This window comes from Bufo gargarizans, chromosome 4 (assembly GCF_014858855.1).
Source record: "Bufo gargarizans isolate SCDJY-AF-19 chromosome 4, ASM1485885v1, whole genome shotgun sequence".
Taxonomy (NCBI): Eukaryota; Metazoa; Chordata; class Amphibia; order Anura; family Bufonidae; genus Bufo; species Bufo gargarizans.
The window spans coordinates 270,406,490-270,423,189 of NC_058083.1; the positions used below are offsets into that span (position 1 = coordinate 270,406,490).

The 16,700-nt window shown below is 46.0% G+C and overlaps 1 protein-coding gene across 5 annotated transcripts in view; it reads right to left on the bottom strand.

Moving 5' to 3' along the window:
- SNX14 (sorting nexin 14) overlaps positions 1-16,700 on the bottom strand; it is a 64,721-nt gene that overhangs the window by 17,987 nt on the left and 30,034 nt on the right. For all 5 annotated transcript variants that reach the window (XM_044288669.1, XM_044288667.1, XM_044288668.1 and 2 more), the window contains 6 exons: positions 15,900-16,000; positions 14,910-15,021; positions 6,006-6,046; positions 5,809-5,928; positions 5,595-5,718; positions 1,384-1,548 (listed from right to left, as the gene is read on the bottom strand). In XM_044288669.1, the coding sequence (XP_044144604.1) occupies positions 1,384-1,548; positions 5,595-5,718; positions 5,809-5,928; positions 6,006-6,046; positions 14,910-15,021; positions 15,900-16,000 (663 nt within the window). The remainder of the gene's footprint in view (positions 1-1,383; positions 1,549-5,594; positions 5,719-5,808; positions 5,929-6,005; positions 6,047-14,909; positions 15,022-15,899; positions 16,001-16,700) is intronic.

Genomic DNA, 16,700 nt, shown 5'->3' on the forward strand with positions numbered 1-16,700 from the left:
TTTGGGCTAAAGAACACAAGGAATGGACATTAGACCAGTGGAAATCTGTGCTTTGGTCTGATGAGTTCAAATTTTAGATCTTTGGTTCCAACCACCGTGTCTTTGTGCGACGCAGAAAGGGTGAACGGATGGACTCTACATGCCTGGTTCCCACCGTGAAGCATGGAGGAGGAGGCGTGATGGTGTGGGGGTGCTTTGCTGGTGACACTGTTGGGGATTTATTAAAAATTTAAGGCATACTGAACCAGTATGGTTACCACAGCATCTTGCAGCGGCATGCTATTCCATCCAGTTTGCGTTTAGTTGGACCATCATTTATTTTTCAACAGGACCACCATTTATTTTTCAACAGGACCATCATCTATTTTTCAACAGGACCATCATCTATTTTTCAACAGGACCAACATTTTTTTTTCAAACATAGAAGAGGATTCTTTACGGTAAGAGCAGTGAGACTATGGAACTCTCTGCCTGAGGAGGTGGTGATGGGGAGTACAATAAAGGAATTCAAGAGGGGCCTGGATGTATTTCTGGAGCGTAATAATATTACAGGCTATAGCTACTAGAGAGGGATCGTTGATCCAGGGAGTTATTCTGATTGCCTGGAGTCGGGAAGGAATTTTTTATTCCCCTAAAGTGAGGAAAATTGGCTTCTACCTCAGTTTTTTTTGCCTTCCTCTGGATCAACTTGCAGGATGACAGGCCGAACTGGATGGACAAATGTCTTTTTTCGGCCTTATGTACTATGTTACTATGTTACTTAGGAAATTGACCCCAAACACACCTCCAGGCTGTGTAAGGGCTATTTGACCATGAAGGAGAGTGATGGGGTGCTGCGCCAGATGACCTGGCCTCCACAGTCACCGGACCTGAACCCAATCGAGATGGTTTGGGGTGAGCTGGACCGCAGAGTGAAGGCAAAAGGGCCAACAAGTGCTAAGCATCTCTGGGAACTCCTTCAAGACTGTTGGAAGACCATTTCAGGTGACTACCTCTTGAAGCTCATCAAGAGAATGCCAAGAGTGTGCAAAGCAGTAATCAAAGCAAAAGGTGGCTACTTTGAAGAACCTAGAATATGAAATATTTTCAGTTGTTTCATACTTTTTTGTTATGTATATAATTCCACATGTATAAATTCATAGTTTTGATGCCTTCAGTGTGAATCTACAATTTTCATAGTCATGAAAATAAAGAAAACTCTTTGAATGAGAAGGTGTGTCCAAACTTTTGGTCTGTACTGTATGCATATGAAACGCAAGAGGCTAGCACTGGACATTAGGCCATAACAGCTGTAGAAAGAAAAAGATTTACAAAAGAGAATTTAAAACAATTTGCAGGTTGTCTTAAATGCCATAAGCAGAGAAACGATTCACGTACGCATACCTCTAAGACGTGTAATTAGTGAAACCAGCCGATGTTCCTGACAAAGATGTTCAAGTTTACATTGCAAGTAGTGGTCTGTGTAGGTCTCAAGGGTATTTTTCAAAAGGATTCGACCTCCCATTAAAAGGTGATGAAACCAATCAGAAATGTGGAAGACAACACGCCCTAAAAGTAATTTACATGACAAAATAATAACTTACTAGCTCATAATTCAAAGAGGGACAGAGAGAAGAAAAAACATTACTATTCTAAGAAAATGTACGTATATGGAAAAATTACAAAAAAAGTGTTTAAAATGGTTATGCCATCGCTTATCTGGAGGACTGTCTCCCCTTTCTGCGAGTGGGCAGCAGCTCATCAAATGAGATGAGGTGACAAGCACCTGCATCTCCCACTATGTTTGCAATTAGCTTTTGTTAACCCCTTCCTCCTCTACATACAAGATAGTCCCAGAGATTCATATAGTATGTATACATATACAGTGGGGAAAATAAGTATTTGATACACTGGCGATTATGCAAGTTTTCCCATATACAAAGAATAAAGAGGTCTATAATTTTTATTGTAGATACACTTCAACTATGAGAGACAGAATCTAAAAAATAATCCACAAAATTACATTGTATGATTTATTTTTAATTAATTAGCATATTATTGCATAAGTATTTGATCACCTACCATTCAGCAAGAATTCTGTCCATAACAGACCTATTAGTTTTTCTTTAACCACCTCAGCTCCCCTAGCTTAAACACCCTTAATGACCAGACCACTTTTTACAATTCTGCACTACACTACTTTCATGGTTTATTGCAACTTACCACCCAAATTAATTTTACCTCCTTTTCTTCTCACTAATAGAGCTTTCATTTGGTGGTATTTCATTGCTGCTGACATTTTTTGTTGTTAATCGAAATTTACCACAATTTTTGCAAAAAAAATAAGACATTTTTCACTTTCAGTAGTAATTTTTTTTTTAAACTACATATCTATATACATTTTTCTCAAAATTTATTGTTCTACATGTCTTTGATAAAAAAAAAAATGTTTGGGTAAAAGTTATAGCGTTTACAAACTATGGTACAAAAATGTGAATTTCCGCTTTTTGAAGCAGCTCTGACTTTCTGAGCACCTGTCATGTTTCCTGAGGTTCTACAATGCCCAGACAGTAGAAAAACCCCACAAATGACCCCATTTCGGAAAGTAGACACCCTAAGGTATTCGCTGATGGGCATAGTGAGTTCATAGAACTTTTTATTTTTTGTCACAAGTTAGCGGAAAATGATGATTTTCTTTTTTTTTCCCCCTTACAAAGTCTCATATTCCACTAACTTGTGACAAAAAATAAAAACTTCCATGAACTCACTATGCCCATCACAAAATACCTTGGGGTGTCTTCTTTCCAAAATGGGGTCACTTGTGGGGTAGTTATACTGCCCTGGCATTTTAGGGGCCCTAATGCGTGAGAAGTAGTTTGAAATCAAAATCTGAAAAAATGCCCTGTGAAATCCTAAAGGTGCTCTTTGGAATGTGGGCCCCTTTGCCCACCTAGGCTGCAAAAAAGTGTCACACATGTGGTATCGCCGTACTCCGGAGAAGTCAGGCAATGTGTTTTGGGGTGTCTTTTTACATATACCCATGCTGGGTGAGAGAAATATCTCTGTCAAAATGACAACTTTGTATAAAAAAAAAATATAAAAAAAGGGAAAAGTTGTCTTTTCCCACAAGTGACCCCATTTTGGAAAGAAGACACCCCAAGGTATTTCGTGATGGGCATAGTGAGTTCTTGGAAGTTTTTATTTTTTGTCACAAGTTATGATGATCACCCCCCTCGGTTTGGGGCTCCCTGCAAGATCTCGCCTCATGAGGTAAGGAGGATTCTGAGAAAGGTCAAGAATCAGCCCAGAACTACACCGGAGGACATGGTCAATTACCTGAATAGAGCTGGGACCACAGTCTCAAAGATTACAGTCAGTAACACACTACGCCATCATGGATTTAAAAAACGCAGGGCATGCAGGGGGAGCTGCCAGACAGGAAATGTAATGCACATAAAAAGCCCTATTCAGTGCACTTATGATGGGATAACCACTTTAATGCCAGCTTAAAGCTATCCTACAGTGTCCCAAATATGGGATTCAAATTTGTAATGTATACCACATTATGAGTACTGTACTGAATTCTGCATATAAATGATACATTCTTATTTGAATCAAAATTTTAGCTGATTTTCAATACAGATGAAAAAAGGGTGACATTTTTCCATTCACATAGCCTTATGAGGGCTTATTTTTTGCGGGACAAGTTGTACTTTCTAATAGCACCATTAGAATTGGCTGTTTTTATTTTTTTTTCCTGCTACGCCATTTGCCATTAATATTGTTATATTTTAATAGTATGGGCATTTTTGCACGCGGCCATGCCCATGATGTTTATTTTTATTTTTTTTTTAAATGGGGCGATTTGAACTTTTTTTTATATTTGTAAAAACTTTGGGTGATAACTGGCAATCATTCAATTGCCCATAGTACTTAGTGATGGCTAAATAGCCATCATTGAAGACTTTATTTGCACTGTATCAATACAAGGCTGCCACCTAGTGGCCTGTATTGATATATACATCTAATTGACTGAAGCATGCTTGAGGGTTTGGTCAATTAGCGCAAGGTAACAGGTTTCCCGATCTCAGCCGGGGAAAGCTGATACTGGACCAGAAGCACACGACTTCCAGTTCCGGTCTGCGCATATGCCGTGGTCACATTTGACCCCGGCATCTGAAGGGTAAGATGTATGCGATCAGCCTTATGGCAGAAAATAGCAGAAACCCCACGGCTAAGGCACCTGCTGCACGTGCGAGCGGGCGCCATGTTTAGGGATCGGACCCATGACGTAGAGCTATGTCATGTGTCCTTAAAGGGAACCTGTCATGTGGATATTTGATTATAATCTAACTAATTATATACAATCATTAACTACTAAAAGTACCTTAGATGTATTCACTTACTGGTGTGACAGATGGTTACCTAATAATACACACAAAGATGCCGCATGCTAATGAGCTGATTTGAGTCCAGTCAGTGAGTCCAGCGTTTTTTTTAATTCAGAGATATAGCCACTCCCCTGCCCACCTTCTACTGATTCATATGGGAAAAAACTGTCAATCAGCAGCAGGTAGTCGGGGAGAGTCAGGAGCTCATAAATATATATATATATATTTTTTTGCCTTCCTCTGGATCAACTTGCAGGTTAACAGGCCGAACTGGATGGACACATGTATTTTTTCGGCCTTATGTACTATGTTACTCCTCATTATCAGCTGGAGATTTTCAATACAAGATGTTGGCAGATTGACTGGGTCAATTAAAGAAAGTGACCCAGCATTTTGCTAAGAGAATCAGTCACTTAATTATGTTGCCCTTAGTTAGGACACCATAAAACTGGTGACAGGTTCCCTTTAAAGGGTTAAACCAGGCATACAGCTTGGTAGGACTGATCAAGGTTAATTAAATGAGGCCTCAATTGCTGCAACCTGATGTATGGTTGACACAAGGTTTATTTTGCAGCAAATCTTTACTATGCAAATTAGGTGCTCAAAGCACCGAGGGTCTGATCTATAAAAATATTAATTATGCGGCAATGATACATCAGACTCCAGCATTAGAGGGATCATTTAATTGACCATGATCAACATTACCAGGCAAAATGACTGGTTTAATAAGGCTTATTATGGTGACAGATGCTCTTTAAAAACAGAGGTCAGAATGTGTATAAAAAAAACCAAACAAACATACTCTTGTCTCCACTGGTCTATATGGCAGTGAAACAGTTCTTCAGTACCCAGAGAGCGTGGTCTTGCGAGATATGCCTGACCTCTTGAGACCACACTCTCTGCAGACTGACTCCAGATGGGAACAGGCAACTCCCTAGCCGCCCCCGCTGAATGGACAGTGTCACGTTGTAGAAACAGATTCTACCTTTGGAGGAAAGGCATTGTAACTGTCCCATTGGACTTTGAAGCCCTAGTCAGGGTGGGAAAAGAAGGCCATATCTCAGGAATGAGAGAAAGGGGGAAACTTGAATATAATAGAAAAACTGCAGGATGTTCAGAGGCCCAAGGAGATTCCAGGAAAATGGTTGCTTCACAAATTTCATAGTAGTGACAGGTTCCTTTTAAAGCTATAAAGTGTACACAATAACATTGCTCCTTACTTACCTACATACATTAGATAGTCATAGACACCCTCAACAGTCATAACCTCCATGAAACAATTCTGGTTATGCCTTCTCTCTATATTTTCAGAGCGGTTGGCGTTGTTCTTGAACAAATCATTGAAAAGCTACATGGAAAAAAGTAAGAGACGTGATGTACAAATAACACATGTTGCGTGCAAAAATTATCCAATACACGTCTCAGTCTTGTGGCAAACCTTTTTATCATTTTCTGAAGTAGGACTAAGTATTGTTAATTCAGGTCTGCTTGGTTTGGGTTTTGGAGATTCACAAGAGTTGATGAAATTCATGATGAAGGGCTCCAGATGTTGCCCTTTCTGCAAGACAAACATGTTATGACTTAGGAACTTGGAAGAAAAAAACTTATATCCCTAAAAAATAAATATAAAATCACCTCTTTAATTAATTTGCCAGGAACCGACTTGATCATTTTGCCTGAAAGTTAGAATACAAAGAAACATTTACATTACTACAGTAACATTAAAACAGTCATTTTACTCAAATCTGTCTCAAATATTATTATCTTCCTTAAAGTTCTTAAACCCCCAGCCCATTATACTAATGATAGGATGAAATAGCTGAAAAGCACTACGGACAAACTGCAGGAAAAAAATAAAAAAATCTACAGTACAGACCAAAAGTTTGAACACACAGTCTTATTCAAAGAGTTTTCCTTATTTTCATGACTATGAAAATTGTAGATTCACACTGAAGGCATCAAAACTATAAATTAACGTGGAATTATATACATAACAAAAAAGTGTGAAACAACTGAAAATATGTCATATTCTAGGTTCTTCAAAAGTAGCCACCTTTTGATTTGATTACTGCTTTGCACACTCTTGTCATTCTCTTGATGAGCTTCAAGAGGTAGTCACCTGAAATGGTTTTCACTTCACAGGTGTGCCCTGTCAGGTTTAATAAGTGGGATTTCTTGCCTTTATAAATGGGGTTGGGACCATCAGTTGTGTTGTGGAGAAGTCAGGTGGATACACAGCCGATAGTCCTACTGAATAGACTGTTAGAATTTGTATTATGGCAAGAAAAAAAGCAGCTAAGTAACGAAAAACAAGTGGCGATCATTACTTTAAGAAATGAAGGTCAGTCAGTCCGAAAAATTGGGAAAACTTTGAAAGTGTCCCCAAGTGCAGTCACAAAAACCATCAAGCGCTACAAAGAAACTGGCTCACATGCGGACCGCCCCGGGAAAGGAAGACCAAGAGTCACCTCTGCTGCGGAGGATAAGTTCATCCGAGTAACCAGCCTCAGAAATCGCAGGTTAACAGCAGCTCAGATTAGAGACCAGGTCAATGCCACACAGAGTTCTAGCAGCAGACACATCTCTAGAACAACTGTTAAGAGGAGACTGTGTGAATCAGGCCTTCATGGTAGAATATCTGCTAGGAAACCACTGCTAAGGACAGGAAACAAGCAGAAGAGACTTGTTTGGGCTAAAGAACACAAGGAATGGACATTAGACCAGTGGAAATCTGTGCTTTGGTCTGACGAGTCCAAATTTGAGATCTTTGTTTCTAACCACCGTGTCTTTGTGCGATGCAGAAAAGGTGAACGGATGGACACTACATGCCTGGTTCCCACCGTGAAGCATGGAGGAGGAGGTGTGATGATGTGGGGGTGCTTTGCTAGTGACACTGTTGGGGATTTATTCAAAATTGAAGGCATACTGAACCAGCATGGCTACCACAGCATCGGCATGCTATTCCATCCGGTTTGCGTTTAGTTGGACCATCATTTATTTTTCAACAGGACAATGACCCCAAACACACCTCCAGGCTGTGTAAGGGCTATTTGACCATGAAGGAGAGTGATGGGGTGCTCCGCCAGATGACCTGGCCTCCACAGTCACCGGACCTGAACCCAATCGAGATGGTTTGGGGTGAGCTGCACCGCAGAGTGAAGGCTAAAGGGACAACAAGTGCTAAGCATCTCTGGGAACTCCTTCAAGACTGTTGGAAGACCATTTCAGGTGACTACCTCTTGAAGCTCATCAAGAGAATGCCAAGAGTGTGCAAAGCAGTAATCAAAGCAAAAAGGTGGCTACTTTGAAGAACCTAGAATATGACATATTTTCAGTTGTTTCACACTTTTGTGTTCTGTATATAATTCCACATGTGTTAATTCATAGTTTTGATGCCTTCAGTGTGAATCTACAATTTTCATAGTCATGAAAATAAAGAAAACTCTTTGAATGAGAAGGTGTGTCCAAACTTTTGGTCTGTACTGTATATTACCATGTGCTTTAATTACAAATATTCAATGGTTTTACTCCCCTGACATCTTTTGGACTTTGAAGTCCAAACAATTCTTATATGTGAGGTTTCAGTGGAGTAAGATCGTGATTATGACTTCTTAAAAGGGGTTTTTTAACACTAACAAATGCTCCCCCATATGCCGGGCCCTACACAATGATTCTACTTACCTAGCTTCTGGTCCCCGCGTGGCCACTGCTGCTTTTCCCCGTGAGCAGATGAAAACATCCGGTGTCCCTAGCATCGCCTAGCACCTCCTGCTATTGACTGAACCCCACCAGACACCAGATGTTTTCATCCACGCACGTGGAGAAGCAGCAGGGGTGGTGCGGGGACCAGGAGCGAGCGGGGAGCCAGGTAAGAAGAATCCGTGTGAGGGGCCCGGCATTTGGGGAAGCATTTATTAGTGTTGAATAATCCCTTTACGCTGGGTTCAGACCTGAGCGTTCTGAAACGAGCGCTCTGTATGCGCGATTGTACGGGCGTTTACAATCGCGCATACAGAGATAGGGGTGCACACATTGTCGCGCGTTCCCGAATATCTATGTGCGGGAACGCGCGACAAACGCCCCAAAAAAAGCTCAAGCACTTGTTTGAGCGTCGGGCGTTTTACAGCGCGATCGTACGCGCTGTAAAACGCCCAGGTGAGAACCATTCCCATAGGGAATCATTGGTTCTTGCCTGTTGTGCGTTTTACAGCGCGTAGGAACGCGCTGTAAAACGCTCAGGTGTGAACCCAGCGTTAAGGAGCATCTATCGGCATGATCTACTCTAATAAACCAGGCACATTGTCTGGTAGGGTTGATGCTGAGTAAAACTACATATTTATTTTCTCTATAGGGGTAACAGTTGCTGAGATAAGGAGATTTTTGTGAAACTCACCTGTAAAATCTTTTTCTCGTCTTTTCCATTGGGGGACACAGACCATGGGTATAGCTTAGAGGTATTAGTAGGAGGGACACTATGCAAATGAAAGAGCTCCTCCTCCTCGGGCTATACCCCCAGACTCCACCAGGAGGAACTCAGGCGTTGCACAAGCAGTAGGAGAAGGAGCAAGAAAAAATCATGGAAACCATCGGACCAAGCCATAAGGTCCAACCAGAAACAGAAAAACTGAACTAAAGACCCCTCCTGCAACAGGAATAATGGGTGGGAGCTGTGTCCCCCAATCGAAAAGACGAGAAAAATATTTTACAGGTGAGTTTCACAAAAATCTCCTTTTCTCGTGCTTTTTTCCATTGGGGGACACAGACCATGGGACGTCCAAAAGCAGTCCATGGGGTGGGAAAAAATATCAGCACCGCCAGGAGGAACGCCCCAACGGTCAAACAGGAACCACAGCCTGCAAAACCCTGCGGCCAAAGCCGCATCAGCCGAAGCCAGTGAATGCAACTGACAAAAATTTGCAAAGGTATGCAAGGACGACCAGGTGGCCGCCGTACACAGCTGAGACGCAGAGGCACGACTGCGTCTTGCCCAGGAAGCCCCCTCCGCCCCAATGGAGTGAGCGGCAATTCTAGCCGGGGGAACTCCACCACAAGCGTGACAAGCCGCGGAAATAGCCAAGCAGATCCAGAGCGCCAAGAACGGCGGACGGAAGCAGTAGCCGCGAGACACACCTTCAGGACCCGTACAACATCCAGGGAATGCAGAGTGCGTTCCTTGGGGTTAGCCGGAGAAGGACAAAAGGAAGGCAGGACAAGATCCTCATCAAGGCGGAAGGGAGAGACCACCCTGGGCAAAAAGAAGGGGACTGGACGGAGCACAACTTAATCCTGGAGGAAAACCATTAAGGCTCCTGACAGGAAAGAGCGGCCAGCTTCGACACCAGTCTGACCTAAAAGCTCGTGATGGGACGTGAACTCACAGCCACTGCATAATAGCCCAGAACTTTAATCACTACGCTATGTAGCTGTATCAGAAGCTATGGTCACAAGGAAGTCCAGATGAGAACAGTCAGAGAGACCCTCCTCAAAGGCTCGAAGGGAGCCGACTGCAGAGCGCGCAGAACCAAATTGAGATCCCAAGGAGACAAAGGGGGAACATACGGGGAACCGAATGCGCCACCCCCGAAGAAAGGTCACCACCGGACCCTTAAGAGCAAGGGACCTCTGACGGCCCGCGCCGAAACCTGACCTTACAGGGAACTAAGCGACAGTCCCTGCACAAGCCCAGACTGAAGAAAAGACAGTACCATCAAGATGGAAAACCGAAGGGGGGGGAACCCCGAACCCTCAAAAAAGGATAGGAAGGCCATCCAGGTACGATAGTAAATCCGGGAGGAAGAAGACTTCCCCGGACTGATCATGGTCCTAACCACTGAATCCGAGAACCCCATCTTTATCAGGATGGCGGTTTCAACAGTCACGCCGGTAAACGAAGAGACCGCAAATTCCGGTGGAAGAACGGGCCCTGAGACAGTAAGTCCTGTCCGTCGGGAAGAGGCCATGGGGCGTCCGCCAGCAACCGAGCCACGTCCGAAAAACCACGCGCGGCGAGGCCACTCTGGGGTGATGAGAACGGTCGGAGTCCCTTCCGCCTCGAACTGGCGTAGACCCTTTGGCAGGAGAGGAAAACAGAGGAGGCTGAAGTCCTGCCACGGAGACACCTGCGCATCCATCCGTACGCCTCCGGATCACGGGCGCGAGCCAGGACCACTGGGATCTTGTTGTTGAACCCGGACGCCATTAAGTCCACATCCGGACGGTCCCATCTGTGGCAGATTTCTTCGAACCCTTCTGGATGCAGAGACCACTCGCTTGGATCCACCGTGTTGTGGCTTAGAAAGTCCGCTGTCCAGTTGTCCATTCCTGGAATGCAAACTGCTGACAACACCGGAACGTGAGTCTCCGCCCACGTCAGAATTCACTTCACCTCCTGCATCACCATCCGGCTGCGGGTCCCGTCCTGATGGTCGATATAGGCCACGGCCGCGGCATTGCCCGTTTGAACCCGCACTGGGAGGCCCGCAAGGAGAGAGGTCCAATAGGAGAGAGAGAGCGGAAAAAATCGCCCTCAATTCCAGAAAGTTGATTGGAAGGCGAGACTCTGCCGCCGGCCAAATTCCTTGAACCGTGCGAGACTGGAAAACGCCCCCCCAACCCAGGATGCTGGCATCGGTGGCGGCGATCGTCCAGGAGAATGCGAGAAAGGAACTCCCCGACCTCAGGTTCTTTGGGAACAGCCACCAAGGGAGAACTGCCCGAACCCGCTGAAAGGTAAAGGATCTCCTGTTGCGCCAGGCGAGTGTGAAACTGGGCATATGGAAAGGCCTCGAAAGAGGCTACCATAAGACCCAGGACCTGCAAGTATTCCCGAATGGAGAGGCACGGGGAGCGCAGCAGATGCGACACTGCCCCCTGGACCTGGGAGGACTTGAAGGCTGGTAGAATACTTTGGCAGCCGAGGTGTCCAAAATCACCCTCCGGAAGGAGAGCCTCTGGGACGGGAAGAGGCAGGAGTTTGGGAAAGTTACCAGGCAGCCGAACCGTTCCAGGGTCTGAACAGTGATCCGGACGCTGTCCGTGGTCTGCGGTAGAGAGGGGGGCCTCTATCCGGATATCGTCCCGACAGGGCAGCAAAGGAATGCCCCTGGTACGAAGAAGCGCCATGAGCGGTCCAGGACCGTGGCAAGGACCCGCGGGGTGGTCGCCAACCCGAAGGAAGGGCGACAAACTGACAGTGTCGACCCATAATGGCGAAGCGCAGGAATCGATGGTGGGATTCCGCAATCGGGACATGTGATAGGCCTAGGAGCAGCAGGGCGGGCTGACTGGGCCCTCTAGTGCCGGGAAGGCTGGTGCAAAGGAAGGCCTCTTTGCGGGCGACCTGAGACCCCCGGCGGAGGAAGCAGGCGACGGCCTACCAGATGAGAAACGGCAAAAGGCATGCAGAGACGAACTCGTCCAGCTGATCCCCACAAGGCCTGGAAACCCCAAAGGGAAGATTAGCAAGGGAACGCTTGGTGGAGGAGTCAGCGTCCCACACCTTCAATCAGATCTCTTCGCGCTGAGTGACAGAGATGGCCAACCTGCGGGCAAAGAGGGAAACAATGTCCCTAGAAGCTTCGCAAAGAATGTTAGAAGCCTGAGACATCTGGAGAACCAACTCCAGTGTGTTAGTAGCCGCATCTCGTACCGCCAGTTCCTGGTGGTGGTGTTGTAACCACACCGAGAGAGCACTGGCTACCCCTGCTGAGTGAAAGGTAGGTCACAGGGACGCGCTGCCAGCGAAAAAAGGACCTGGAAGAGAGTCTATGCGTCTGTCTACAGCATCCTGGAAAGAGGAACTGACTAAGACAGGAAGGGCCACATAATTGGCTAATCCGGCCACCGGAGGATCCACCTTAGGGGGAGGAGACACCTCTCCTCGCCGTCAGCAGGGAAAGGAAAGTATATTCATGCGCTGGGTGGTCGAGAACCTTATTAAGACCACCCCAGGCCCTGGACATGACCGCGGAAAAATCCCTCATGGACCGGGAACATGGTAGTCTCCGACTGCCTGGACGGAAAAAGGGGGAACTCCTGACCAGTGGAAGGAGGAGAATCCCCTTGGAGAATAAAGGTGTCTCGGACAGTCACCACTAAGTCAGCCACCCTGGTGGAGAGCTTAGGCGAGGGGTCCCGCTCCATGACCTAATCAGAGCCGGAAATTCTCCTTCAGACTTGCGCTCCCTAAGGGAGGGGAGAGTCGCCCGAACGCGCCTCTAGACGAGGGGGGGGGGGGGGGGGAGAGAGCCAGAGCCATCCGAGGAGGGATGCTGCTGCTCACGCTCCCTGTTAGTATTCGGGCGTCTTCTGTGGAAAACCACTTAGAGAGGTGGTTGGCGTCACAGGATTTGAAAATGCCCTATAGTCCAAAAAGGACGTGGCTCGTCCGAGCCGGATAATTCTCCTTCGGAGTACTCTCCCTAGGGAGGGGGAAGAGCAGTCCGCAAGCGCCACCGGCGAGGTGAGGGGGGTGGAGAGACAGAGACATCCGAGGTGGGATGCTGCCGCTCACGCTGCCTCTTCGTAGTCAGTCACCCACTGTGGGGACCACTGAGAGAGATGGAGTCGTTAGCGCCACAGGATTAAAGGACATGGTTGCCTTGGTGACTAAGACCAATTTAGCGGCCGCGCTGGACATGGCAGATGCCCAAGCGGGGACCGCAGGCCCCCAGGGACGTGGAGGAGGGGTGGAGGAGGGGGGTAAGGCAGGGATGCAGGCAATCCTTATCTGCTCCTGCAGAACTTCTCCCTCGACTCCAGGACCAGCAGGGATGCACCTCATCAGGCTTCTGACTCCTTGTCCAGGAGTGCAGTGTTCTGGTGGAGGGTGGCAGCAGGAGACCCAGTAGCTGGTGGGATACCGGAGCTGCAGGTCGAGCCCGGATCCACTTGTCTTCTTTGGGGGGCAATGGAGGCAGCCAGGCAGCGTCCAAGGACGGCAGCGGGCATTCCACGGGGGACCAGGAAGGCGCCATGCCGACCTGTGTCCCCATCTAGAATAATATAAACAATTTTTGAAGGCTGAAAGGGGCTTTGAACTCAGAAAGCCTGGACATGGGGCAACAGCAGCAGTACCACTGAGCTACCAGCTTGCCTGGCACAAAACGGAGTAGAGTGATGAGGAGCTGCACGGCCATGAGCAAACAGAGTCTCCGGTGTAAGGAGAGTCAGAGCGGCATGCCGAGGCTCCGCCTCCCCTAACGCGTCATTATGGCGCGAAAAAAGCGCGCGCGCGAAAATATGCGCGCGCGCGCGAAAATATGCGCGAGCGCGAAAATATGCGCGAAAATAAGCGCACCACGTGGAGGAGCGGCCTGCCGGCGGGCGCTGAGGGAGAGCAGCAGCCAAGGCCCGACGAGAGAAGCGCTGAAGCCCACAGTTTAAGGGGAAGAGATGCCAGTACTCCAGTGCCAAAATGAAGAAAGTGCCCCATCAGGATCCTTCTTCAAGCTCACCCAGGCAGCCACAGACAAATAGACACAGAGGGAGGGGGAGGGATTGTGCAACACTTATCTGCTCAGCATGCTCCCTCGATGTCCAGACCAGCAGGGATGCGCCTCTTCAGACTTCTGACTCCAATCCAGGAGAACAGTGCTCTGGAGGAGGGTAGGCAGCAGGCGTCCCAGCAGCTGGTGGGATGCCGGAGCTAACAGGTCGAGCCCGGATCCACTTATCTTCTTGGGGGGAAATGGAGGCAGCCAGGCAACGTCCCAAAGACGGCGGCGGGCACTCCATGGGGGACCAGGAAGGCGCCATGCCGACCTGTGTCCCCATCTAGAATAAAAATAACAAAAAGGAGTAGAATCAGAGAGTGTCAACCTCCTTCACCAGACACTAAGCAAAGACTGAGTTCCTCCTGGTGGAGTCTGGGGGTATAGCCCGAGGAGGAGGAGCTCTTTCATTTGCATAGTGTCCCTCCTACTAATACCTCTAAGCTATACCCATGGTCTGTGTCCCCCAATGGAAAAAAGCACGAGAAATATACATTTTTATAGTACAACTCCCCCATCCAGTTTGAGTGACAGGGGTAGACATCTCATCCAGCCCTGTGTTCATGCGCCAGTGCTAAGTGCCTGCGCAGTGGATGTGATATGCTTTGGAAGCAGCGCTAATCCAGATCCACTGTGCAGCCACCGAGTAGACCTGGTGCTTCTGCAATGGTTCTTCTGTTCCTTCTCAAGCTTAGAAAGCAGCATCTGATTCACTGTGCAAGTGTCAAGTCACTACTATGAGAACACAGGGTTGGAAGAGATGTCTAGCCTTGTCACTTAAAAGGGGAGGGGGTAGCACAGAGGCTAATGCAGCACTGCACTAGCGGTGCTCCTAGTGCTATATCCAGACCCGTAGTGCTAAAAATAGGTAATTTAGATAAATATCAAAATGAACATCTCATCAACTGTTATCCCTATTGAGAAAATAAATATATTGTTTTATTCAGCAGGATCACTCCACCAGGCAATATACCTGGTTTAATAGGACTGATCATGCTGACAGATGCTCTTTAAGTACATATAATGCTGACAACAGAGCATCCCATACCCAAGTTGACATCTGGAAGGATTTTGTCATGAAACTGAGTTTCCAAACTGTTAGGTGACAAAAAATCTGCTAATAATTGGCTATTACTCAGCTCCGGATGCTGCAGCAGTTTCTATAACAAAAGAACACAAAATATATAATTTTTTATAATCAAATAATTCTCTTTGGTACAGATTTATATAAAAACGGTCTAGAAAGAAATTTCCCTTGACCTAGCACATCTGTGTATTACATGGTCAGCCATTCACTTTAATGGGGTTGCCCAGGAATATGCTATTGATGGCCTCTCCTCAGGATTGACCACCAATATCAGATTGGCGGTGTCTGACACCCGGCATCCCCACGATCACACAGTTCTGGCCAAAGTGTAGTGAATTGAGCTAGTAACTGCAGCACTGCTTCTATTTAAGTGAATGTGAGCAGCGTTGCAGTTACCACCTTAGTCCATGATACAGTTACACGGTAATAGCAGACATGTCAAGAGGGGTGACAGGCCTTCTTTAAAGGGATTGTCTAGTATTTTGGACACCCAGCACCCCACCAATTATTTTCAAACTGGTAATATCTAGATGGATCTTCATGCCCGACTGCTGGCGACTCATTTCTAAACTCTAGAAGGAATAATAGAGGAATGAGACCGCAAAGAATCATAAAATAGATGTTCCTGAATTGTTATTACATTGGGAATTCAAGAAGGTCCTCTTTAATTGCTGGCCTGGCATGTAATGCTACATGCCCTGCCATATACAGAGTTTGTCTATAAAATATTAGCCGTTTATGAATAAGATGTCCCAAAAAAAAAAAACCCTGGCTGGGTTTAAAAAACCTGGACCTGTGGCTGATCACCGGGCCAGCAGTGGGAAAGCTTCTTCAGCACATGTAGACTGCAATGCTACAGTATGTACATAACCTAATACAACAGCATTATTTTTCTTGTATACTAACACCTCAATGACGATATTATTAATGGATATGAAAAAAAATGAATACCTGTAAATATTCCTGAAATTCTTCCCTTTTGGATTTTAGAAATTCATAGTTTTTGGGCCCAATTATCCTTTTTGATGGAAGTTGGGTATCTGGAAAGGTCCCTACACAACATTACATGGGAAACAGAAAAAGGAGGTTAAAAAAAAGGTAAGAAAGCAATTAGATCAGCTCACCTCATCACAGAAAATAACAATACAACACAGATAAGTTCAGCGCCTGATAACATTCTTTCCTCTTTATTAAGTCTTGGGACACATAGAAAAAGTTAAAAAAAAAAAAAAAAAAAAAAAAAAAAAAAAAAAGGGTTTAACTTTTTCTGTGTCTCAAAAAAAAAAATATTTTAAGGGTTGCTGAACTTATCCATGTTTACACATTTTTGGCATCCATTTAAGGGGTTGTGTCACTACAACAACTATTCCCGTACCGAGAGGATAGGGGATAAGTGTCTGATAGGCGGGGTTCGCGGGAGAGCGCCAAGTGCTTATACTCTGAATGAAGGGACAGAAAGCATACCTGTCTTCATGGGCCCAGTTCTATAAAGTATGCAAATGGCCTGCAATCTGCAGTCCCTACTCAAGGAAAAGTTAAGACCCCGAAAGCTACAGAATATTGCTACAGTCAGCAAGGTTCATTATAACAAATACTTAGTAAATATTAGTCCACTTGTATATGAATCTCTCTTCAGAAGGGAGGTTTCCATTGTTTGTTGATAAAAAAAACTAAAAAGCCGCCAATTAGTGTTCCAATAAATTAGCGTAACTAACGTACCCAAATGCCACTAGACAAATGCAGAATTCTGGG